Source organism: Dipodomys spectabilis, unplaced genomic scaffold (genome assembly GCF_019054845.1).
Source record: "Dipodomys spectabilis isolate Male_0828 unplaced genomic scaffold, ASM1905484v1 ptg000147l, whole genome shotgun sequence".
Classification (NCBI taxonomy): Eukaryota; Metazoa; Chordata; class Mammalia; order Rodentia; family Heteromyidae; genus Dipodomys; species Dipodomys spectabilis.
The window spans coordinates 19,504,978-19,532,431 of NW_024870824.1; the positions used below are offsets into that span (position 1 = coordinate 19,504,978).

Consider the following 27,454-nt stretch of genomic DNA (forward strand, 5'->3'; position numbering starts at 1 on the left):
CTGTTTTTGATTTCTGTACCCTTTTTCTTATATAAGTCTATCTGCTTTGAGGAAATGATGAGACAAAGAGTGAACCAATGCAACAGCAATACTCACAAGACACTATGTTGGAAATGAACTTTAAAACTTGGGGAAGCGGGAGTTGGGAGAGGGGGAAAGCAGGAGAAAATGAGGGAGGGGGTAACTGTTCATTATTCATAGTAGCCAAAACATAGGAGTAATCCAAAAGCAAAGCAACTGATTAAGAGGTAATCAATATACGGTGAATCCAGACAATGCAATATTATTCATCAAGGGAAAAGAATAAATTGGTGACATGTTCATAAAGAAAAACGCAAACCAAAATTCAATATTCTATCTCAGGCAGAATGACCATCATTGAGAATCAAAACCACCACAAATGCTAGGGAGGATGTGAAAGGCTGGACATGCTCTTAGGAATGTAAACTACTGCAACTATTATAAATATCACCACAAAATTCCTCAAAAAATGTATCAGTAGAACTACCCCTAAAATCCAGTGATACCACTCTTAGGCATTATTATTCATAATGACTTCTGAATCAGCTAGAGTAAGCCTTCTGTGATAGCACCCCTAAAGTAATGACCATACTAATTATAATACAATCTGACCATGCTTATTTGCAGAATCTAGACCTAAAAGGTGTAAATACATGTTTACACATCGGTGTGTGTGGGTGTGTGCAAAAGACATTATTGAAATTTAGGACTGTATGGGAAAATGAGGATGGGGTGGGGAGTGATTTCATCCAAGTGTGTTGTATACATGAGTTTAAATACCACAATGAACCTCCCTTATACAAGTAATATATAAAAATCAATATTGAACTATTATTCAAAATAATTTAGCTTGATTTACTTCCAGACTCTAAGATGAAAAGCAGACTTCAACTTCAGTCTAATATTTCATATTTATAGTCAGTTGATTAATAATGCATCACTCTAGTATCCCTGCTATTCTACATATTTCATGTAAAATCCATGAAATCCCTTTTGGCTCAATGATACATGAATAGGTTCATGAGAGGGTATTAGAAGGCAAGAATAGGAGGCATTCCATATTTGAGCTGGAAAAAAAAAAGAAACTAGGAGAGCATTAAAATTAAATGAAAGTGTCTAGGGTAAAATATTCAGAGCATGAAAAAATGTTCATTAAGGATATTGATCTCTATGTTTTTCTTCTTCTTTTTGTTTGTTTGGTTGCTTTTTTGTTTTGTTTTTTTTTTTTTGGTTGGTCATGGGGCTTGAACCCTGAGCTTTGGCACTGTCCCTCAGCTCCTCAGCTCAAGGCAGCACTCTACCGCTTGAGCCACAGCGCCAGTTTTCTAGTGATTTATTGGTGTTTAGAGTCTCACAGACTTTCCTGCCTGGGCTGGATTAGAAATGCGATCCTCAGACCTCAGCCTCCTGAGTAGCTAGGATTATAGTGTGAGCCACTGGTGCCCGGCTTGATCTCTATGTTTTCAAGAGCAACTAGGATGACTGCCCTTGAATTTTAGCTTGATTTTTAATGCAGAAGACCCAACTACACTCCAGCAAAACGCCATCTCCCCTGTCACTCTGGCCATGATTTTAATACTGATGTCTGGAAAGCACACTTTGCTAACAGAGCATCAAGAGAGCCAGGTTGAAGGGCTTATGCAGTAGGAACATTGATTTTAGGTTAAGTTGACTTGAGGCAAGGACACTCAAAAAGATCTGGTAACCTTTACATTTCTACTCTGAATGAGTTGTAAGGAGGAAATATATGTTAGGTCTCCCTTTCTCCTCTTTATTTTAAGGAATAGAAAGCAATAGGCAAACAGAAGAATAGAATGTCAAAACTGGCCTGAGTTCAGCAATTTCATTCTCTAAGCTTTGAGTTCATTGATTACAAATATATGCACATTCCTTATAAAATAAAGTTTTCTTACTGAATATAGCAAAATGAAATTATCTAATCCCTATGGTTTTTCCCAAACCTATCACATAGTCATTCTGTAAAAAATATTTGGGCAACATTGAAATAGCCACACTCTCATTTTCTTACTTTTCTCAGTCCAGGGCTTGGCTTTAAAATAAAAATGAATATGGGATGATGTGCTGGCGACAGCTGCGCCTTAAATGAACTCTGTATCTAATTATACTCTGCACTTATCTAAGAGTAAGTCAAAACTTTCCAGGAAACTCCAAAACAACATAATTCAATAGGTCCACTGGTTCTCTATTGCTCTCAACTTCATGAAGCTTACTTCTCTAATTTAATATGCTGTCAATCAAGATCTGGTAACCTCTTGCTGATTATTATTCATTTAGAAAATACAAAGACTGTAGAAGAGGGAGAAATACAATTACAGTGACATGGAAACATTCAATGCACATTAACTCCATGTAAATATGTTCTATTTAGTGTTGCATTAAAACTACTTTAAAGGTTTTCTTATTTGAAAATATACATGGTTTATCACTGTTAATAAGTATCAAATAAGTACAATTATTTTATTATTAAATAGGTAATAGTTCTTGCAAAATTAACCCATTTCTGAATTCTCTCAAGCAACTGAAACATGTTTAGATAGTATATTAACTATTAATATAGAAAATAGCTTGCACTATCATCTGTATTGTTCTGCTTATCACAATCCATTCTATCCTTAAATAAGAGTGGAATTTCTGCATGTTTCTCCCATTCTAAATACAGAAATTTGTCCTATGCATCACTATATCATCTCTGCTATTCTAAATATTAAATGGAAAAAATGAAAAAGTGCACTAAAGGCATTATGTGTGCTTAAAAACCCAGTTATTTCATTAGTAAAGAGACACTGAACACTTACAATATCAAGGAAATAGGACAAACACAATAAGAATCAGTTGAGAAAAACAATATTTTCTCTCCAAATTAACAACACACGTGCTTCTTAGCACAGATATACATTACAGGCAAAGTGGCATACCTACAGAGTACTACCTATTGAGTGCTATTCCTAGGAGGAGACACATGTAGGCACATTTTGTAATTAAGTAATTTAATCAAGTACTAAATTTTAAAGCCATGAGCATAATATATACTTTGGCTTTTATTGAAAACTTTGAGAAAAAGAAGTATGTTTTTTTGGGGGGGGAGGGGGTTCCGGTCGTGGGACCTGAACTCTGGGCCTGGGCGCTGTCCCTCAGCTCTTCAGCTCAAGGCTAGCGCTCTACCATTTGAGCCACAGCGCCACGTCCAGCTTTTTTCTTTTTGCTTATGTGATGCTGAGGAATCGAATCCAGGGCCTCATGCGTGCAAGGCAAGCGCTCTACCACTGAGCCACTTTCCCAGCCCCTAGAGGTATGTTTTAAGATGCTTTAATGTTATTTAATACAGCTATAAAAGAAATAAAAATCTCAAAAACCTGGACTCTTGAGTACAAATTGCTGTTATTTATACCAAATATGAATCCTATATCGATGCTGAGCACAGCTCACCTGGAGCACCATTTATCTCACCAAAACTCAATGCTGGTGAGTCTGATGTCACACGAAAATAGGGTAGGGTGCATGTATTTTAAATTTTTGATCTTTGATTTTTAAAAAGAATTAGGGACATGCCAGTAGTTCATGCCTGTAATCCTAGCTAAAGTGGCTGAGATATAAAGTTTGTGGTCAAAAGCCAGCCTGGGCATGAAAAACTGTGGGATTCATAACCAATTAACCACCAAAAAGCCAGAGGTAGAGCTGTGACTCAAGAGTCAGAGGAAAAGAAGGCTAAGCGACAATGCCCAGGCCCTGCTTTCAAGCCCAAGAACTAGTGCAGTACACACACACACATAAAATTAGCTTCTATTCTGTTTCTATTTGTCCTTTGTACTGCATTTTGAAATAATTTGCCAGTTTGGATCTATCACATCTCAACTTTACCTATTATTTCAATTGCTGAAAAGGATTTTTTTGTAATGTTCATTCAATTTCATCGTATTATATTTAATTGCTTTTTAGAAGTAGGAGTTTTCCTATATTTTTCACTGATATTTTCAATGAATATGAATGTTCTGTCACTCTTTTAAACATTGTAATCTGTTGAAGTTTTCTATCTGGTCTATTAATTTTGTTAGTGTTATGTCATCTTGTTTTTCTCTTCCTTCTTACCTATCTACTGTGACTATTTTTCAGTTTATTCAGCTACCCTCCTATGACTTGAAACAGGAACTTCTGCTGGGTACTAGGAGGCAAGAGCTCTCTATGCTCTGGGTCTTACCAACATGCTCAGGAAAATTCTGTCTCTAATTTCTGCTTTCTTTCCTAAGAACATCCATGTGGCATCCACTGTTTGGCATAATCAATGTTAGAAAATATCCAATTCTACTGTTATACCCAGCATTCTTCTGCTTAGTATGCTACTTTTCCTTTGCCTGAGAGCTCAGTAACACTCTGGTACAATTCAGCCATTCATAGATGTTTCCTGCTGTTTACATGTCTTCCACTCATCCCAGGTAAACTGATGTTAGTCCTTCAAGGGATAAGCAATATGTCTGAAGTTCTGCGAGCAATCTTTGTAATAGTGCTTTAGATTCATTTAGAATATCTATTCTACCATTTCTAAATATAGGTTGGGTTGAAAAAAATATATAACTAAGTAACGTTTATCATCTAACATTTACGTGTGTACTTGTTCTGTGCTCCCTTCCCTTAGTCCTTCCCTGATACCTGCTCTCACCTGATTCTTGTTATTATGACTAGTACAAACTAGAGGCCTAAAAATGTCAACTTGTACAAGGTACAGATGGCCCATGCCAATAATCCTAGCTGTTCAGGAGGCTGAAATCTGAGGCTCACAATTTGAAGCCAGATCAGACAGGAAAGCCTAGGAGAATCTTATTTCCAAGTGACTACTAAAAGTTCTGGAACTGGAGATGTGGCTCAAGTGGTAGAGCACTAATCTTGAACTTAAAAAAAGCTCACGAACCATGTTCAGGCCCTAAGTTCAAGCCCCAGGGCCAGCACATGCGCACACGCACATACACATTTATGATATTTTATATATATTATGTATAGTCTATCTAGTATATATATTTTTAACCAATTTTATATATATCATATACATTTATGTATAGTACACTGAACAAGTTTTGGGGTTTTTTTTTTATCGATCATGGGGCTTGAACTCTGGGCTTGGGCACTGTCCTTGTACTCTTCAGCTCAAGGCGAGCGCTCTACCGCTTGAGCCACAGTGCAACTTCCAGTTTTCTAGTATTTTATTGACGATAAGAGTCTCACGGACTTTCCTGCCCGGGCTGGCTTTGAAACGTGATCCTCAGATCTCAGCTTCCTGAGTAGCTAGGATTATAGGTGTGCGCTACCGGCACCTGGCTTGAACAAGTTTTATACTTAATATACTATATATGTATTTATAATTTGTAAATAATTATATATTAAAATTACATATAAACAATTGTAAATATTAATATTATAAGGTATATATTATGTAGTATATAAATATACATTATATATGACTTGTTCAAAATTTTACATATATATATATATATATCTTGCTCAAAAGTTGCTATAGTATGTAATACTTTCAAATTTTTTCATCCAAGTAGAGAGAGGAAGCATGGGTAAATACATTAAATACAGTAAATATTCACTGAATACATATGAAAAGGTAACTGAAGGGGATGGTGGGAGAGATGGAGAACTATGGTAGGGGCAATATTAATCAAGATTCACTAAATACATAAATGATATGTTGAATTGAAAATCCTTTGTTCATCTACTTCAAGATAATTTTTAAACCATTCTTATAAAGGAACTCGGGGATACAGATTTGTTATATTTCGTGTCAAAAGCTAAATCTAACCAATGTATATTATTTTTGTCATGGTTTATTGAGGCAGATCCTCTCAATGTTGCTTAGGCTAGTTTTGAATTCTCTATTCTCTTGCTTCATTATCCTAAGTACTATGAACTCAGGCACGTGCCACCACACCCAGCTAAAAATCCTATTTTTACTAAGTAAAGTGGTTATCAACTTAATAGCCACTACTTACTCTGAAAAAGAAATCAGTTTAACCACTGGCAAAAGAAGTGCCAATTTTACTTAAGTTCAGTGTTTAAATGTATTCTAACTATTTTATTCCTTTGGGGTAAACATATGGTTGTACTGTTTCATGGAATACAATTTAGTTCATGCATATAATCCTAACTATTCAGGGGGCTGAAACCTGCAGGACTGAAGTTTGAAGCCAGCACAGGCAGAAAAGTTCATAAGACAACATCTCCAATTGACCAGAAAAAGTGATGGACTGGAGGCACAGCTGAAGTGGTAGTTGCAACTAGGTAGGAGCAAAAATGCATGATCTCAAGAGTGCCTAGACCTGGCAATAACAAACAAAGAAAAAAAGAGAAAGACATAAAGAAGTAAGTTAGTTTATATCTTAGTGATTCTTAGTGCCCACAAAAAAACAGGGATCTTACAATGTCTTGGAAATGAAGAGCAAGGAAGACTGTACCATTGAGCACTGAAACATGGCTACATTTCCACTGCCTCAATCCTTTGTATCTCCCTATTTACATTTGTGACTGGCAAGTTGTAGTGAAAGCTCCTTGAAATATACCAGTGCTTCTTTGTTTCTTTTTTGCATTTTCCTCACCTACAGAGTGCCTCCATCGGGCTGGGAAGGTGGCTCAGTGGTAAAGCGCTTGCCTTGCATGCCTGAGGCCCTGGGTTCCATTCCTCAGCACCACATAAGCAAAAAGGAAAAAAAAAAAAAGAATACTACAAAGTGCCTCCATCCCAGTGTTGTTCCATGAACAACTAATAGTATTACATTTGTCTGCATATCCAATCTCACAGATGGTTCCCCATGGAGTGGTTAGATATACATCTGAGTATAACTTATAATTTTATAAATAAGGAAAATTAGATGCAAAAAGATAAGAACTTTGATGGAGCAACACCTGACTCTATCTCCTTTTCCTTTCACAACACATTAGACTAATGTGAAGAATAAATTGTCCAATCCTATAACTGCTTGTCAATTTACCATACTAGGTAGCCAGATATGTTTCATTTTACTGATATTTTCATATTTCTTCAAACATACAGCAATCCAGGTGTGCTCAGCAGTTAGTAGCAAAACTAGCTACATACAGCAAGGAGAGAATGGGCACTTAGTGATCAACACTTATTGAGCAATTGATAACAGAATGACTCTACTGAGAAGAAAAGCACTATTGCAAATCAAAGGCAGCTACAGTCAATTATTCATCCCAATCTAAAGACTATAAAGACACCATTTTGTCTTCCATTAGAACTACAGTATCATGGAATTCTAAAGACACAGAAGAACAGTAATGAAGTCTTATGAACACTCACAAGTAAACAAAAAAAATTCCCATATTCTAGAAGATGAGGCTTTTGACATTTGATTTTCTTTTCTTTTGTCGGTGGTGGGGCCTGAACTCTGGGCCTGAGCACTGTTCCTCAGCTCTGCAGCTCAAAGCTAGCACTCTACCACTTGAGCCACAGCGCCACTTCCGGCTTTTTCTGCTTATGTGGTGCTAAGGAATCAAACCCAGGGCCTCATGCATGCAAGGCAAGCACTCTACCACTGAGCCACCTTCCCAGCCCATGACATTTGATTTTATAAGGCACTGTAACATCATTTCTTTCTAGTGCATATCTAATCTAGTCACAGAACTAGATCGTTGTTTTTCAATTTTTCATTTTCTTGTTCCAGCACTTTTATGCCTGGCATAATGAAGTCAGGTCATTGTCTAATGACTCATTTTTATAACCACTCAGACTAGGTGTCTTCTCTTCTGTGAGTCACTAACGACAGGAAATTCTACCTTTAATATAAGGCCTAGAATACAATAAACACCCAATATACTTCTAATTTTATCCTCCATTTTTAATTTATACATTTTATTCTTCCATTGGATGTATAAATTAATTTTTTCCATATGATAGAGGCAAAAAGTTCAGCATCATCAGGAAACAGGCTCATACCAGATCCCAGATAACCAGTTATACTCTCTCCTAATCCCCTAGCTTGTAAGTGAAAAGGGCAACATGGCAAAACAAGTAACAAACCCAGATTTCTTGGCTATCTGCCCAAACTTTTACTCAAACTTTTACTAAACTTTTACTCAAACTGCTATACTGTATTGCTGACAAAATCAGTTTTCAACAATAACAAAGACTTCCCAGTTCAGAATATATACATGAGTGGCTAATAAGAAAAGTGATCCAAAAAATCCATACTATGATCACAGAGTTATGTCAAACTCCTATCCAGTACATGAAAAACTGACAATTCTACCTTCACTCCTGTATAGAAAGAGGACATAGCTCATTTAGAAAATCAAAATCTGATCAACAGCCCATTTTTCAGCATAGTAAAAGGCTTTTCCCCCTATTGCTCTTACCACTCCATACTTTCTATATTTAACTATTCAATTCCAAAAGTCATTGGACAATGAGAGCCCCATAAAATGTTTTTCCCCAATGAGGTGCTCAAATATCAGTTCCACAGAAAACATTTTTAAAACTTGTTGTGCAGTTTTTCAAAACCCATTTTTTCACTTATGCCCCAAAATGCACAATCTTGAATGTTTATGAGAATCTGCTAGAGTCCTATCCAACAATTTAGATCATGTAGCTGTGAGAGCTAAGGGGTGATGGGCAGAGGTAATATTTTCCAGTTTCAAGTTATTTGTATTTTTCATTGTCTCCATTTTATTGGTTTAGGTGACTGCTGATATTTTCTACTATTGATTGTTGGATATTTCACTTAGTGTGTAAGTTGCATGAGTTTCATCAATGGCCCTTCATGAAGAGCAACATGAAGCAAAAGTTACATAGAAATATTACATAGTTTGTGAGTTTTTACTTTAAACTATTTATAAAAGCCATGGTGGGGCTGGGAAGGTGGCTCAGTGGTAGAGCGCTCGCCTTGCAAGCATGAGGCCCTGGGTTCGATTCCTCAGCACCACATAAGCAAAAAGAAAAAAGCCGGAAGTGGCGCTGTGGCTCAAGTGGTAGAGCGGTCGCCTTGAGCTGAAGAGTTCAGGCCCCACGACCGGACCCAAAAAAAAACAAAAAGCCATAGTGGTAATGGTTGGAACAATGTGAATATACTGAATGCCACTGAACTCTACATCTAACAATGATTTAAATTTTTATTGTATGTATATTTATCCACTTTCTGAACCAACACACACACACACACACACACACACACACAAGTATACACCTTGTGGAAGGTAATGTTCACTCCAAACCTGGCTTAATGGAGGGAGAAAAAAAAATCAAATGTTGCACATTGACAGAAAGTGATTTTTTTTTACTTTCCCAAAGGGCCTTCTAAGTGAAGATGGAGAGCCACTGCACTGCTTCTGGAACGGAGTGGAGAAAAGAACAGTGGGACCAGTGCCAAGAAGTAAGAAAAACTGAGAATTTCATGTCATATTTGAGAGAAATGCCTGTGTATTTATTTATAGGCTCAACTAGGCTTCTGGTTCACTCAGTAGCGCTGGAGGTGGTGCGTTGTTGTTTTTTTTTGGGGGGGGGGGGGCGGTCAGCCGAACATCCTGGAAGGCGGGAAGCAGTGTGTGCAGACCAGCCTAGCGCTGGGAGGAAGGAGCACAGCCTGGAAGGCGGGGCTGAGGAAAGAGGTTCTTACCAGGCCACCGCCGCAGGTGCTGAAGGAGGCCAGCGAGCCCGGGTTGCGCAGCACGACCCCGGAGTAGAAGCAGGAGGCGCTGGGCGGCGCGGGAGGGGGTGGGGCGGCCGCTGTACGGCCTGAGCTCGGCCACTGCTCCTCGGCGAAGCGCGGCGCCAGGAATCGTCCGTCTCTCCGAAGCAGCAGGTAGAGGTCCCGGGACAAGGCCGGGATCCGCAGCAGCACCTCGTCGCTGTCAGGTTCCTCTAGCCGGGCCGGGGGTGGGGACGGGGACGGCCGAGGGGGCGGCGGCGGCGGTGAGGCCGGGACACCCGAGAACGGGGAAGCCGGGCCGCTGGACCCCCGGGGGAGCTCCCGCGACTCGAGCTCGTCATCCTCCTCCGAAGCCAGCGGCGAGGAAGGCCGGGGCAACTCGGGCGGCACGGGGGCCGCGGAGCGTGCCTCGCGGGAGGACCCAGCTGTGCGGATCCCGCCGCCGCCGCCGCCGGAGCCCGCGCGACCTCCCGCGGCACTCCCCGGCTCCCGGCGCCAGAGCGCAGGAAACACGACTTCCCACTCGTCCGGGCTGGGGACGGGCTGCAGCCCTGCGGGCAGGCGGACAGAGAAGTGCGGCGTGAGGCGCGCGCTCCGCAGCCGCGCACCGGGCGCTCCCCGGGCGTACCCCACGCCGCCCGCCCAACCTCCGCAGCACTGGCCATCCGGACGCCTCGAGAGCGGGTTACAGAGCCCGCATTTTCAACATAAAAGTCCTTTGCTGTGCGGCTGGAGGGAGCCAGGCAGGTGGGCAGCTGAGTGAACGAACGGACACCAACGCACACCTCCCAGCGCGCCTCCGAGGCCGCCGGCGCGCGGAGGAAAACCGGCTGCACCTCAGACGCTTGAAATGGGGCTGGCAAGTCTGCGCGTCCCTGCTGCGCGCGATTACTTTCTCGAAGCCTGCGAACGGAGCGCCAGCCGCCCCGGGCTAGGCTCGCATCTCCGGGTTCACGGGCTCCACCTACGTCGGCCCTCGCCCCGGAGCTGGAGGAGCGCCGGGAGGTCGTGCGCCCGCTTACCTGAAGCGACGCCGTTCCACGGGAGCCCCAGCTGGTAGAGGAGGCAGCAGCAGCACCAGTGGGTCAGGCGCGTCCCCCGAATCTTCCCCATACCACGCTCGGGGCCGAACTCCGCGCCCAGCGCGCGCCTCCTGCGGAATCCGCTGCGAGCAAGCCGCCGGCCCGGAGCTCTGGGAGGCCGGACGGAGATCTCGCCCGGGCCTTTGTCTGCCTGAGGGGGTGGGGTGGGGGCAGGCGGTGTGGCTCCGGGAGGCCGTCGGAGCCCGGGCGGGGGTGGGGTGTGGGAGGAGCGGGGCCGGCGGCGGCGGGGCCCTGCAGCGCTCCGACTCCCTGGAGAATTAGGTGATGGATCCCATTTTCTGTGTTTTGAAAGGTGCTGATCGCAAAGCGCAGCGGGCCAGAGCCAGAGGCTCTGAGTCAGCCCGGAGCCAGGAGCTCGCTGGGCCAGCAGGGCCGCGGAGGCTGTGGAGGGCAGAGCTCCCGAGCCAGCACCCGCACGGAGCCGGTGGAGGCCCTCGTCCTGGGCTTGGCAAACTAGCTGGCAGCCTCTGGTGAAGCAGTGCACACCGCAGCCGCGTTTGAGGGAGCAACTGGGAGAACATGATCGCCAGGCTATGGGAAGGAGAAAATCAAATCCATTCGGAAAGAAGGACCCTGGGTGCCCCCCAGGTCTGGCACTGTGGGATAAAGGTCCCAGAACACCACACGTGTGCTGGCAGGTTCAGAGGGAGTGGCTAAGGCCCCAAGTGCCCACCCGACTCCTGATTGGCCAGTGAGAAAAGGCCAGTTTGCCGCGGCCCCTTTCCCTGGAGCTGCCTGCTTGGTGGGGTTCCTTTCTCCTTCCCATCCTGCTCTCTTACTCAGACTCCTCCTTTGGTTCAGTTCACCCTGTATCCAAAACACAAAGTAAAATTTAGTGCAAGCTTGAGCACAAAGCTGCATCTTTTTGCCAAAGATCTTTGGATTTTCCATCTTTGTTTTTAGAAATTTTCAAGGCCCGAAGATTCAAAATTTAAAAAAAAAATTATCATGGAGTTTGTGGCAAAAGTTCCTAGGATATCAGAGACATTGACATTTCACCGCTCTATATCATTACCTGGATTCCTCAGTGCTAGGTACTATCTCCTGCTCTCTCTCTCTCACTTTCTCTTCCTCTCTATCTCTCTTCTATGCCTCTCCAAACACACAGAGTTTTGTAATGTAAAATTCTAAAGATCTCAATCCAGGTAAGAGAGTTTTACTTTTCATACTTTATTTTGTACACAAAAGTTTATTTTCCACTTTCCATCTTCTTCTGGGCAGAGTCTCAAATACATCTCTTTCTTTATTAAAGTTCCACCACTCTCCTTTGGCTGTATCAACACTTTCACACCAGATTCAAAATTGACTTCCCATTTGCATGGTCGGCACCAGCCCAGACACCAAGAAATAAGTTAAATTAAACAGGTATGGGCAAGCAGCTAATTCTCTTGATCTCCCAACTCTGATTAATTTTGAAAGGATAAACGGGAAGCAACTCCATTTAGGATGTCATCTCTTCTTACTCCTCTTCATGGTTTTCCATTGTCAGGATTGACTTTATCCTTGCAGTTGTCTCAGCATCCATTGCTGGGATGGCTTGTCCCACTTGGCATTTACCAGGCTTGGACTCAAGGCCTGGGCACTGTCCCTGAGCACTTCTGCTTGAGGCTAGTACTCTATCACTTCAGAGTCACAATGTCCAGCCTTCGGCCGGACATTAGAGGTGAGTCTCCAGCCATGCCTCCATCCTGGCTCAGTGGTAATTAGCTGGGAGATGGAGTTTTAGAGGGATTCTTTGTGCTCATGGTGGCTTTGACCTGTGACAAAAGGAGTCTTTGTCACAGAAACCCTTTTTGTTTCCAATTAAAGCAACAAGGAGATCAATGAGATGGAGTTTACCTATAAATTGTTAACAATTGACTAACAATTACTTGCCAGAGTTTTCTAATAAAACCCAGTAGATGTTTTTAAACTGCGACTGATTATGCTCAAAGTACCACCCACTGCCTCTGGGCAACCTGTTTAAAGTGGTTTACATACAACATTTAACCTGTAACAAATGTACAGACCTTTTCTTGGGCTACAGCAGCATATCCTGTTTAACACTTTAGTTTGTAAAAGCATTTTTCTGGCTGGGTGAGGAACCTGATTTCTAGTGGCCCCAACAATGCCTACCTGTGTAGGCCTGTAGACAGATCTCAACAGGGACATAATCTCAGGTCTCAAACTTTTTCTTAACAGATGAATTTACCAAACAATCTTTCTGGTAATCCTAACTTGTCTTTTTGGACTTTAAAGAAAACTTTAAGACAATTTTAATTTTAAACTTTTCTTTGTCTGGGAGGCCAGCCACTCCCCACAACTTCCGAAATTTTTACAAAGGGGACTCCATTTTTAATCCCTTTTTCTAAAATTAGTTTAATTTGCATTTAAATGCTGCATTGAAGCATTGGGCTATACCCTTTACCCCTTGGCTGAAAGCTTAAACTGGCCAAATTTTTCTGCAGTCTGAGTTACCTTTAAGAAATTATCAGTTTTTCTTAATGAACTAGCACTGTAGCATCTCTTTTCCTTTAGAAATACATCCAGTTGTAAAATAGCATAGAAATCAACTTATATCCTTTGCTCATAAACCCTTTAGGGTCTACTTGTGGGGATTAACATTGCAGAAACAAATATTTGAGGTGGCTTGTTTTTTACCCCAAATTATCATCAGGCTTTTTGGTCATGTGTGATGAAGCAAGGCCAGAGTCTGGGTGAGTTTTTGGCATCTGCCAGAGTGTATGGACTGTGGGTTGGGAAGGTGGCTCAGTGGTAGAGCGCTTGCCTTGCATGCATGAGGCCCTGGGTTTGATTCTTCAGTACCACGTAAGCCAAAAAAAAAAAAAAAAAGCCGGAAGTGGCACTGTGGCTCAAATGGTAGAGTGCTAGCCTTGAGCTGAAGAGCTGAGGGACAGTGCCCAGGCCCAGAGTTCAGGCCCCACGACCGGACCCCCCCAAAAAAAAATACAGAGTGTATGGACTGTCACACCTCCCGCTGGTTACCTGCAAAAATTTCTACATATACTGGTTAAATACCTTGTTTACACTGGCTTTTGCAGGCTGGTGCCACTGGTTTCACTCTGGTCCTTTGATCTTTAAGGGAGCAAAGGGGAAAAAACGGAGAATTAAACCCTTAGCCTTAGTTTGCTAGCCATGGTCAGAGGTACAACATCTACTGGGTTTTATCAGAAAACTCTGGCAAGTAATTGTACAACATCTTAGCATAGATGGACATAAGATTGACATAAACCACAGCCAACTTAATTTCCAATTTCATTTACTTTGCAAAGGAAGCCATCTTTTCTAACTCCTTTCCCAAGGAGTTTTAAAACTGACTTTTCTTTGGCTTATAGTCAGATCACAAAATTTTAAAGCAATTTAGATTAAACCACAGTTTCCACTGACAAAGATTTTTAGTAAGCAGAGTAGTTGGTAACCTTGAAACAGTAATATATAGACAAATTGACAGACTGACAGACATGTTTGTGCTTCGATTTTAAAATCACCCGTTTGACGTTTTTTGGATTTACTTTGCCTAATTATGATGGAACAAACTTTTAGTAAACAGGAGACAAGACATGAACAGACATGTGACAGGATAGAATGGTGCTCCTGGTCAGGTCAGTGGGGGGAGGATCAAGTTGAGTTGGCGTGAAATCGTGTTGGTGGAAAATAGCAGCTGAGCTCCCATGATGCCAAGATGGTACATCCACCACATGGTCCATGCTAAAGAGAGGTGAAGATTTTAACAGTGAGGGTGCATTGCTTTTGGCACACATGGACTTCAGGCTCCACCCCCACTACAAAGGCAGAGGAGGGGGCCCACAGACGAGGGGGTCAGGGAAGGGTGCCTCACAGGGGAGGCTACAGAGGGGGTGCCTTGCAGGGGAGGCCGCCGAAGAGGGGGTGCCTCACAGAGGAGGCCACGGGATATGGGGGTGCCTCGCAGAGGAGGAGTTTAAACTTAAACTCATCCATACTTTAACCTTCAGTTGGAAGGGAGAAGTTAAGAGAGAGTTTTACCTGCCTGAGTTCTCACATTAGTAGAGTTTTAAATTTGGAGCTAAATTTGATTGTAAGGAAATTTAGTTGTGTGTCCTTTTCCATGGTAAGCGATGGTGGAACCAAAATCTGACTGCTAGCATCCCTGGCAGTGAATTTGGTTCAGAAAGTGGGAAATAACCAGTGGGAAATGTCACATTTCTCCATGGTGTCCCTGGGCCACGGAGGCCATTGGCCATGGAGGCCATCAGCAAGATACTTGCCCAAGTTTTTTTTTTTTTGGGGGGGGGGCTGAGTCCCCCTTACAGAGGCAGGAAGCCTGCATTCACTTATCTGGAAGTAGGACTTAGTTAGCCAGTGTTGGGCAGCAGGTAGAGCGCTTGGTCAGGAGAAATTTACCTTATTGTCCTCTGGCGATAGGAGTGTAAGACCTCAGGCTAGGTCCTGTGGAAGCTGGTCATGCCCCCATACAAAGTGGAGCGGGGAGCAAATCCACCGGGAAACCTATACCCATAGAGCCACCAATGAAAGGACCCATCACATCTATCCCAGGGGACCACACAGAGACAGGCAGACACAGGAGAAAGATGATGACCAGGTTTTGTAGAAGAGCCATATTTGCCCCAGACATAGAATGCTTGGCAGCCTCCACTATCTAGCAGCAGGGTCTGGGGATAGGAAGTGAGGTAGATGGAAGTTCAGGTGGGTCTGGGCAGAGAGAGGGAGTTGCCAGCTGTATGGTGGGAACTCCATGGCAGGGAGGAGCTCAGGTATAAGTGAAGCTAAGAACCAAAGGTGGGGATAATGCTAACATCCTTTGTTGTTTTACTGGTGTCTAAATTGATTACCATGTGTTTAAGGGAGGCAAGTTATTTTATTTCAATGGAAAACTTTTATTTGAATAAGCTCGATGTTAAAATACTTGGAATTGTCCTGAATTTAAAAGCAAGAAGCTTTGTCTGGACTTGGACTTGGAATGTCTTGGACTGTTCTGTCTCCAAGCCTTGCATTATTATATTTCTAAAATTGAAGTGGGCCCAAGAGTTCCCAGAAGCTTAAGAAATACCTTGGTTACTTAGAAACCTATATGCTACTCTTCATGGGACATTAAGCAAAGATTCAGAGTTAGTTTGTTTAAAAGTATAAGAAGCTATTATGGTTAAAAATTAATTTCAGTAAAAACATGACCATTAAGGTTATACCTTAAATAATGTATTTCTTAAATTTATTTTTACAACAAAGACAATTGTAGAAGAAATGCATACTATTTATTTATTTATTTATTGGAATACATTTGTGATCTCTTAAATCTAAATGAGCTGTAGTCTTAAGTAAAATATACCAATATACAATTGCTTTTGTAAATTCCACTGCCTGCTTCTTTGCTTTCCCAATGATACAAAATCCCTACCAATCCTTTATGAAGAAGTTGTATAGTTATTAAAAGGTTTGCCCAATTCCCAAGTCACTCATTTTCTTCTTTTGAAATATTACTATAATTTGAATATTACAAGCTTCTATAAATTATTTGGATTGAAATGACTTGTCCTTATTTTCCCATTAGCTTATCAATTTATTTTACACATTCTTTCCCACATCACTCTCACTCAAGGATTGACAATAAATAGGAGAATGAAGTATTGAAAGTCTCCAAAATGCTTTAGATATAGAAATTGATTTCTTGATGTGTTTTTATTACAATTACAATTCATTAATCCAGAGTTAATAATTAGCCCTGTTGTTGATCTTCCTTAGCATAATTGATGTAGCGTAGGACAGAACAAATATAAGAGACAAATAATAAGAAACTCCTGTGCTCTAACTTAAAAAGGTATACATGTTTGTCAGTTCAATGGGACATGGGTGTTCATGGATAGGAAGAAATGTTGACTAAGGACTATGACGTGAATATATTATCAATCTTGAAGTAAGAGCAGCAGGCGAAATATATTGTAATATATTGTAGAGCTTGCTCACTATGTATGTCATCAGACAGTGACCAGCATCAACCAAGCACTGTTGGTGTCCTCAGGCCAAAGACAGAAAGGCAAGAGGTAAATGACAAAGTATCAAAATAAGATGAACAAATGGCTTGTACAAGACCAAGCTAGTCACATAATTATGTTCTATAAACCAGTCTACACTATACAGTTGGCTTTGATGCCTTCTTTCTTATTTTCTTCACTACCTAAATCTAATCTTATATCCTGCCCACCCCTTCCAAGACTTAACATCTTAAGAAAATACAAAGAATACCTTCACTGAATGACATGAGGATATCAAGTCCCAGTACAACTGACAACTAAATTGAGATTAAGGCTTAAGCTAATTATGGCCCTAATAGAATAACAGAAACCAGATTTAAACTCTTTTAAGAAATTAGAAGCCAGGTGCTGGTGGCTCATGCCTGTAATCCTAGCTACTCAGAAGGCTGAAATCTGAAGATCGTGGTTCAAAGCCAGCCCAGGCAGGAAAGTCTGTGAGACTCTTATTTCCAATAAACCACTAGAAGACTGGAAGTGGTGCTGTGGCTCAAGCTGTAGAGTGCTGGCCTTGAGCTGAAGAGCACAGGGACAGCGCCCAAGTCCAGAGTTCAAGCCCCATGATTGACAAGAAAGAAAGAAAAGAAAGGAAGGAAGAAAGAAAGAAAGAAAGAAAGGAAGGAAGGAAGGAAGGAAGGAAGGAAGGAAGGAAGGAAGGAAGGAAGGAAAGAAAGGAGGAAAGAAAGAAAGAAAAATTAGAAAGCAGACCAGGTGTGTAAAACAACGGTTTTCCAACCTTGGACATCAGACAGGTTTGGGTTGTGACCTATGAAAGAAGAGAAGAAAAGGAAGTGATTACTACAGTTTCCCATTCTACTACCTGGGGCAATCCTCAGTGCAGGTTGGGAAAAACCAAAAGGAATACTTCAGGCTTGAGGAGTTGGGAACACAAAGTAAGGTGGTTAGTATTTCCAGTGAAGATTACCAAAGAGGAGTGAGCCATAGAGTGTTATGGTAATCTAGTCCTGCATAATTGTTTTTGTAAGGTCCACTCCTGGATGGCGAGCAGACCCTGCCCTACTTGCAGCCAAGTCTCCACCAGTACCTGCATTGCCTAGACAACTGGCACACCTGGAAGAGGTCACATCTGGATTCCATGTGGCCACACCTTTTCCCCGCTCCTACCCTAGATAAGGCCTAGCCCACGGCTAGGTGCTCTCTTTCCCAGCCATGTAGAATGCCAACATGGCCTGGTGCCAGCCAGAATGATGAATAAACCTACCCCTTACCTGAACACCACATGTGTGATGTGGTTCTTACTTGGTTACCTCTTCTTTAAAAACCCAATATAAATGGTGTCTTGAACCGGGGAAGGGTTTAAAGTCGGGATAGGTGGGATTCCTCTCCATTTTTTTTCTTTTTTTCTTTTTTTTTTTTTGCTTTGAGGAATATCTCCAGTTCTGATGGCCTTTTGTGAACCGGTCTGCTGCAGACACTGCACATCAATACCATTACTGGCCTCTGCATCCACCTCCATGCTTCTACATTTTGGTGAGTGAACTACTCTCGAAGGGTTCTCTGTGGCTCAGGCTCTCTCTAAATGTGGTACCAAGCCTGGGAACCTGCTAGGCATTTAACTGAAAGGCCAGTCACCTCTGGAGCAGAGGACCCTTGACTCCGGTTGCTTGGCCACTTCTCCCTAGAGGGCTCGGTGCTAAGTCAGGACGCCACTTCCATCCGATAAGCCCTTCTTCACTCACTCAATTTTTTTTCCAACACTTTTTAATGGGGTGCTGTGTGTCACTCCCAAGCTGTGAACCCCTTTGAAATGCCTCCTGTGCCCCCTGGAAAGCCAGGGTGCCTAAATTTTATGCCATTCTCAGATTTAGATAATTTTTGCCACTATAATGGTACATGGTCAGAAGTCTGTTTACTTACAGACTCTCTTTGCTCTCTCTGCTAATCATGTCCAACTTTCTCTATCTCTCCCTTTCTCTTTTCTACAACTTTTTGGCTTGTGCCCTGAAGAGTGCGACGTGGGCTGGGTCCCTGGGACCCCCCATCTAGGTTCCCTCTCAAAAGCTAGCAACTCTAGGTTTGAAAATTGTCAGTTTCCATTTGTTCAGCTTTTCTTTGCATTTTTTTTCAAAAATTCACCATCTTGAGTTCACCATCTTGGCCACATGGTGGGTTAAGGGTTTGACTCCATCTGAATCTTACCCTTCCACCAAGCTTACTCCTCCATCCATCTATTCTAATGTGCCTTGCTAACAAGTTGCTCTTTTCACAGGCCCTGGTAACTGAGGCCCAACCATCTGATATCTGATATGCTTTGTTAGCAAAGATGTCTAAACATTGTTGTCAAAAATTTTAGGTTTTGAGTTTTGCCTTTTTTCTTTTCAGGCAGGAAAAGAAGTTTAATTACCAAACTGCTGCCCCCGCCAAGCATGGAGAAGCATGGCTGAAATGGGAAGGGAGGTTGGGGAGAGGGACCTACTCCTGGGCCATGACTTATTTAGGCCAGGGGCAGGAAGAGGTGTGGCCAGGTGGGGGAAAGGTGTGGCCACACTGGATCTGGATGTGACCTCAGGGTCTGTGACCCTCCTAAGGTCAGATGGAAGGCATGTGACCAGAGGGCACCAGGATGTGACCTAGCAGGAGGGGAAGGTGACTGCTTCCAGGTGTGCCAGTTACCTAGGAAACAGATACTGGGTGGAAACTTAGCCAAGAGGGAGGGAGGTATCCCTGTTCAGACCTTACATTCCAGCCTTTTGATAATCCTGAAAAAGGGTGAAGATTCTCTCTGGCTACTTCCTGCTTGCAAAGGTGTCGACAGTAGGGGTAAAAGGCTGAGATGTGGTCCCCTCTGGAAGAAGGCAGCAGCCAGCAGCTGTCACTTGGGCACTGAGTCCTTAGATGAAGTCTGGAGGAGGAGTCCAAGTCTCTTGGATGAAGTCTGGAGAAGTCTCATGAGGCACTGACAGAGTAGAAGAGTGGTGTGGAAGTGGATGTGAAGGCCAACAATGGTATTGGTGAAAAGTCTCGCGTGGTGTCTCAAGGGAGTTCGGTTCTCAGAAAAGGGGTGATTAGGAAATTCTAACATTTCCAACTCAAAAAACCCATCTGAGTTACAACACCATATGTAAGGTATATTAAATAAGTAGGTTTCCTTAGGTAGCTGATGAAGAGAACACCACGCACTATTCAGGCAGGAAAAGAAATTTATTTACTGAACTGCTGCCCCTGTCATGCATGGTGGAGAAGCATGGCTGAAAAGGGAAAGGGGGGAGAGAGGGACCTGGGGAGGGGGGGAGCTGCCTTTTTGTTTGTATTGTGTATACTAGTACTGACTATGTGGTTCTAAAATATTGGGCATATCTGTGCTAAAATTCTCATCACATCTAACGAGTTTTGTCATTGCAGAATATTTGTTGGTCAATTCTTGATAAGGAGCAGGTAAGCTCTATTTATTCTATTTGATCTCCTTGTTGCTTTAATTGGAAATAATAAAGGGCTTTTGTGGTAAAGATTGGAGTTCAAAGCCAGCCCAGGCAAAAAAATCCCTGAGACTCCATCTCCCAACTAATCTGCAAAGAGCCAGGCTGGAAGCATTGTTCAAGACTCTTATCTCTTGCCCCTCAGTAGATGAATGGATCAAGAAAATGTGGTATATACACAATGGAATTCTATGCCTCCATCAGAAAGAATGACATTGCCCCATTTGTTAGGAAATGGAAAGACAGAAAAAATTATATTAAGTGAAGTAAGCCAGGCCCAAAGAAACATAGATCCCATGGTTTCCCTTATTTGTAATAACTAGTATATGTCTGAGTCAAGCAGAAAAGGTCAGTTAAGTAGATGTTAGGGAAATGAATCCTAAGATATGTATTCAAATGTTTCTTTTTCTTTCATGCGATTGTTTCTAACACATTTATAAGATGATTTCTTTGTTGCTTTCTATGTCCCTCCCCCACGGTATAACCCCTGCTTTCACTGTATTTGATGTTGTTATAATTTGTGGAGGGGAAGGGTAAAAACAAATCATTTAACTAGGGATACAGGTGAGCCCATTGCAACAATGAGATGTACAAGTTGTTATGTCGAAAAACGAACTTTACAACTTTGGTGTGGGGGGGGCAAGCGGGGAAGATTGGGGGGGGCAGGGGGAGGATGGGAAGGGATGGGAAGGGGAAACAAAGGAGGAGGCTACAATGCTTGATAAGAAATGTACTCATTATCTTGCCCATGTAATTGTAACCCCTCTGTACAGTATTTTCACAATAAAAAAAAATGTTTTCATCTAAAAAAAAAAAAAAAAAAGAAGACTCTTATCTCTAATTAACCAGCCAAACACTGGAAGTGGTACTGTGACTCAAAGTGGTAGAGCACTAGCCTTGGGCAGAAGTGCTCAGGGACAGTGCCCAGGCCTTGAGTTGAAACAAGCACTGAGACCCCTGGGACTTAGCCAGTCTGGAGAACAAAGGACCATGGAGAGGAGTAAGAGATGATGTCACATCAGCCACTTTGTGCCTGCTCTTCCAAAATTAATCAGAGCCAGGAAGTCAATAGAAGTAAGAAGCCTGCCCATCTACTGTCCAACCTGTATACCTTTTAACTGGACAGGAATTTACATTCTTGCCTTTGTTACCTGATGTTCTCCCTTACCTAGTTGCCAGATGTCAGAAGTAGCTAGGGATATTTCTACCAACTCCAGGACAGCCTGAAATGCAGGAGATAAGAACTAGCCTTTCTAGCCAAGTCATCCAATTTTTAATTTTCAGCCCCAAGTCCTTCCTTTTGCCAATTGTTTGCTCTCTAGTATTTTTTTCAGTCCCGTAATGCCTCATGAAACTTCCTCCAGACTTCATCCAAGAGACTTGCCTCCTCCAGACTTCATCTAAGGACTCACACTTACCAAGGGACAGATGCTGCTCACTCCCTTCTCTGGGATGGGACCACGTTCTGGCCTTTTACCCTAATGTCAACACCCCTTGTCAGCAGCAAGTAGCCAGAGAGAATCTGCACCCTATTTCATGATTATGAAAAGGCTGGAAGGTAAGGTCCGCCCCTGGATGGTGAGCAGACTCTATGCTCCTTGCAGCCAAGTCTCCACCCAGTACCTGCATTGCCTAGACAACTGGCACATCTGGATTCATGTGGCCACACCTTTCCCCCTCCTACCCTAGATAAGGCCTAGCCCAGGGCCAGGTGCTCTCTTTCCCAGCCCCATGGACTGAATGCCAACATGGCCTGGTGCCAGCCATAATGATGAATAAACCTACCCTTTACCTGAATACCACATGCATGGTGTAGTTCTTACTCGGTCACCTCTTCTTTAAAAACCTAACAGTTTTAGCAGCTTAAAGTACCATTTATAGTACCACATGGGTTCTAAGGAACCCAAGAGGGGATATACTGAGTATTTCTAGTTCAAGATCTCCTAAAAAGTGTTTGTCAAACTCTTGGCTATGGGTATCATTTCAGAAAATGACTACAGTTTTCAAACTTATGTAGCTGTTAGCCTACTAGTCAACCTACTACATAAACATCTCCAGGGCACTGTTTGTTAACAGTCATTACATGTATTCCTCAGAGCCCAATGATCTGAGAGAAAGGCCACCTAAGAATCTGTAGTCTTTTTAACATGCAAGAAGTGGCATTCCTATATATCCACAGTCTTTGGGCACAAAGGAAATTATTAGGTCCAGCTCATACATAAAGGAAAAAAAATAGAGATATAATTTTTTAATTGTCACTGCTTTTCCCCTGGACAAATATATAATCACTCCACATGGAAATAGTATTTACATCTACACAATATTATCAAAAGGCTTTAATCATACAATTAAAACATGGATCAAAGTCCAGAATTTTACCATCTTAGACATTTCCACTTTCTATGACTATGCTTATTATTATTAGCTGGAGGTCCTTAAACTAGTTCTCCTTCTATAGGCCACAGAAAATAAAGGAACAGGTTTACTCACCTCCCATACTCCAAAAAATTGTGGAGGAGTAGATATAACAAAAGGTATTGGGCTGGGAAGGTGGCTCAGTGGTAAAGCGCTTGCCTTGCATGCATGAGGCCCTGGGTTCGATTCCTCAGCACCACATAAGCAAAAAGAAAAAAGCTGGAAGTGGCGCTGTGGCTCAAGTGGTAGAGCTCTAGCCTTGAGCTGAAATGCTGAGGGACAGCGCCCAGGCCCAGAGTTCAGGCCCCACGACCAGACCCCTCCCCCTCAAAAAAAAGAAACAAAAGGTATCATTGATCCAAACTGGATGAAAGACAAATGGAAAATATCAATGCTGTATTCACAGATGTTTCAATCAAAGCTTATTTAACAATAAAGCCTAATGCAAAGCACCTTCAAGTCACTTTAGATATTCACTAATGGTCTCCTCAACGTTTATTTCCCTGCTCCAAAGTCATTCTCATAATTTAAATTTCTGTTACAACAATCCATACTTCAAAGTACCAACATTTGTATTTGTTTTCTGTTGTGACAGAACAAATTCAAGGTACACTCTCTTTAATATCTTCAAAGAAGCAACTTTTTTAGGGTTAGAGTAGTTTTGGTTGAAGACTTAGCATGAGGATACAATCAAAATTCTCAGAACTACAAGCTATATTCACTGAGGGAGACTGAGCCAAAGATCTTCACTAACCTCCGAGTAAATATTTAAAAGGTAGAAGGATAGTGTGCCCAACATGGAAGCTATAGTATTTCATGACAGAACTTCTTCCATGATCTGTTAGAAATTGTTCCACTAAATCCAACTAAACATTAGGGAAAGTGTGAAGTTTCTAACATGTAAAGGAAGAAATATAAAAGTATTTACAAACATTCTTAAAGTCATTGGTAGAAAGAAGAGTTATTAAGTTTTCTGTGGTCTGGTTTGTATATGCATGTGATGAAATACCATAGCCTAGGCAGTGGGAGGAAGACATTAGAGAAACAGCATTTTGGGTATACTATTTGACCCACTAGCTAGAAGGGGGAAAACACCATAATACAAATGTCCTTAGAGAATGTTCTTAGAAAAGTATCTGCTTAGTACCAGGACTGAATTATGGATGACACTGGACCATGCAAATCAGGCTTTAAAGTAAACCTCAAAATGATCCATCTATTTCCAAATAACTTAATTGCATAATATAGTAAAGTTTATTGTAATTAAAGGACTATTTTTAAGTGAATGGTAACAATACAAAATGTTAATTCTGTGGTATTCAGAAATCTGTAAACTCTAAGCTATAAAAAAGAGAAAATATTAATTTTTAAAAATAGATCCAAACAGAACAGAAATAATAGCAGCAGCTAACATAACATTAAAAATAGCCATAGTACAAGTTACAATGGAGATTAACAAAGTTAATTTTGATGTGACAGTGAACATTGTCTATTATTTTTGCTGCCTTTGCTAATTTCTGGAAGACACTATACACAGCGGTGTTATGAATATGAGCTCTTCATTCTCATGTTCTCTCTTCTGAAGACTTAACTGATCTACTTAACCTCTCCACATGCTTGTTTCTTCATCCGAAGACAATGAAGTGATTAGAAAAGGTGAAATGATTTCCACTCTTTGGGAATATACGTCATAGTGTTTTCCTAGAATGAATGAAATAGCACATTTAAGCATTTATGAAGAGGTTTTGGCATAAAGAGAGAGTTCAGTAAGTAGCATTGATTGTCATTCCTCCTGAATGTGAACTCCTTTTTTCTTAATGTGCTTATATATAGTTCATATGAATGTAATGTGATATATGACATAATAAAAACACAAATTTAAAAGAAAACAGTCTATTATAGATATTGTGTAGATATTTAGGAACATAGGAGAAATTATTATCCTAATAAAGATATATATACAAAGTCCCATTTTCAAATTATAAGATAAAAGTACTTCTAGAAGAAGGGGAAAAGATGAAGTAGGAAATGCAAATATTTGAAAAAATAGTTTCTAATATGACAACACTAAAATGTGTGTAGTAGTATAATTTTTCCTAATAAAATTTATAACAAAGCATAACTTAATCAAAATAGAAAGAGCAAAAATAAAAGCCGGGCACCGGTGGCTCACGCCTGTAATCCTAGCTACTCAGGAGGCTGAGATCTGAGAATCCCGGTTCAAAGCCAGCCCCGGCAGGAAAGACTGTGAGACTCCTATCTCCAATAAACCACTAGAAAACCGGAAGTGGCGCTGTAGCTCAAGTGGTAGAGCACTCGCCTTGAGCTGAAGAGCTGAGGGACAGCACCAAGGCCCAGAGTTCAAGCCCCATGACTGACAAAAAAAAAAAAGAAAGAGCAAAAATAATCTTAAAGCAATCCAGAAAGGTAATAGACATTAATGTTAAGAATGTCAGAGACTTTCTCGTGCAACTCATAATAAGAAGACATGCAGATAAACAGGAAGATTAGACAAATACTGGATGAAATCCTCTATCAGAAGATATATTGTGTAAATTTCCTCCTCATTAATATCTTTCTTTTAATATACTAAACAATATATTTGGAAGAACTTTGTTAGATGAAGTCCAATTTAATGATTTTCCATATGTGCCGTGTGTTTTGTGTGTGTGTGTGTGTGTGTGTGTGTGTGTGTGTGTTGGTCCTGAGTCTTGAACTGGGATCAAGCCTGGGTTCTGTCCTTTACCTTTACTTTTTCCACTCAAGGCTATTTCTCTACAAGTTAAGCCACAGACATATTTCTGGTTCTGAGGAATTGTAGCCAGGGCCTCATGCATGCAAGACAAGCACTCTACCACTGAGCCATGTTCCTAACCCCCCATGTCTAATCTTCGAATCTTCACACACACACACACACACACACACACACACACACACACACACACACACACAAATAGCATATCAAAAGGTAAGCAATCAATTTATAAATGCTGATTTTGTACCTTCATTGAACTTTTGGAGCAAGTGAAACCAAATGCTATGGAATAACTTCTTTGCTGTGGTGAGTAGACTTTAGAATGACTTGTAAATGAAAATTATAACTCAGTTTTATTATCTAATGAGATTAACATTTTATTTTTAATAAGTTTTTTATTGCGAAAATACTGTACGGAGGGATTACAATTACATGAGCAAGGTAATAAGTACATTTCTTATCAAGCATTATTGCCTCCTCCTTTGTTTTTCTCCTACCACCCCTGCCCTCCCATCTCCATGACTACACTCCGCCCACCCCACGATTAACATTTTAATTATATAAATGTTATTTTTACTATTTTCAGGGGAATCATAATCATATGAGGCTTGTGTTGTATTTCTGAGTTTGGCACAGGATATGAAATACTTCTGCTCTATTTGGATTGAATATAAAAATGAATACAGGAATTGGTTCTACCTATATAGATATTTTAAGATTCTCTCAAACTGACTGACTCTCCATGTCTCATTCATGGTTAGAAAGCTAGTTTGGGGAGAAAAACTTGTGAGGCTGTATTTACAATTAACAAGCAAAGTGCCAGGCTGGAAGCATGGAGTAGAGCACCAGCTGTGAGCAAGAAAGCTGCAGGAGAGTAAGAAGGTCTGATCTCCAACTCTAATAACAGCATAAAAGCAAACAAAGCAATTCTATCAATGGTAGTCAAGGCCAAAACTACAAACCACCATGAGAATTCCCCATCTTCAAAACAATAAAATTTGTTATGACAAAACTCTTCACTTACATGAACAATATAAAAGCAGTCTTTAAATATAGCTATGTACTATTTAAGTGTTTCTTTTTCCTTTTTTTTGGGGGGGGGGTCCAGTCGTGGGGCCTGAACTCTGGGCCTGGGTGCTGTCCCTCAGCTCTTCAGCTCAAGGCTAGTGCTCTACCACTAGAGTGCCGGGAACAAAATGCTGTTTGCTAGAAAATACAGCTACTACCTTAGATAAGAGCTGTTAAGCCTTGGAGCCTATTGATACCCTGTTTGACAACATTGCTTGGTGCCACCACTTTGCATAAGAGCCGTTAAGCCTTACAACTTACTGATGTCCTGTTTGACAACATTGCTTGGCACCTTCTGAAGATTCCCCACCTATGACCTTTTGCAAGATATACTTTGCGGTTTTGGTGCCTAGCAACCCTATTGACCTGCTGATGCTAATTACCCTGCTCAGTGCTATATATACTGCTGTGTAAAAAATAAAGTTTGAGACTTTGATCAGAACCCTGTCTTGGTCTCTTTCCTCATGTCTAGTTTGTCTCTCATTCAGGTCAGTTCCTCTTCGAGACCTTGTTGACCGACCCCGCAGGCCGGTCACTTCCGGCTTTTTTGTTATGTGGTGCTGAGGAATTGAACCCAGGGCCTCATGCATGCAAGGCAAGTGCTCTACCACTGAGCCACCTTTCCAGCCCCTACTTAAGTGTTATAAGCAGGAATTTCTTATTTACCAAAGCTTACTTATTATTTATATCAATATTTTAGTGTTCCAGTTACAATTTTAAGAAATACTGAGCTAGGGCCAAGAAGTCTGTCCTGACATATTTTGAGCAGCATCCACAATGTCCCAATAATCATTGATACAGTGATCAAGTCTGAAGACTAATACCACTGTTCTGTTAGAAATCTCAGGCTTTTAGCATGATACAAGTTAATGTAATTAAGCACTATGCTTAATTACAATACCAACTGCAGTGTCAGATCTTAGATAGAATATCCTTACCTGCTAAATAC

At 41.5% G+C, this 27,454-nt stretch overlaps 1 protein-coding gene and 1 pseudogene across 1 annotated transcript in view; one reads left to right on the top strand and one right to left on the bottom strand.

The window, feature by feature from the left end:
- Positions 1-10,814, bottom strand: part of Adamts19 (ADAM metallopeptidase with thrombospondin type 1 motif 19) — a 250,921-nt gene extending 240,107 nt beyond the window's left edge. Inside the window, exons 1-2 of the mRNA XM_042692116.1 lie at positions 10,724-10,814; positions 9,669-10,252 (exon numbers count right to left, since the gene is read on the bottom strand). Coding sequence (XP_042548050.1) covers positions 9,669-10,252; positions 10,724-10,814 — 675 coding nt within the window. The remainder of the gene's footprint in view (positions 1-9,668; positions 10,253-10,723) is intronic.
- A 1,625-nt stretch (positions 10,815-12,439) lies between these two features.
- Positions 12,440-27,454, top strand: part of LOC122118054 — a 47,310-nt pseudogene continuing 32,295 nt past the window's right edge.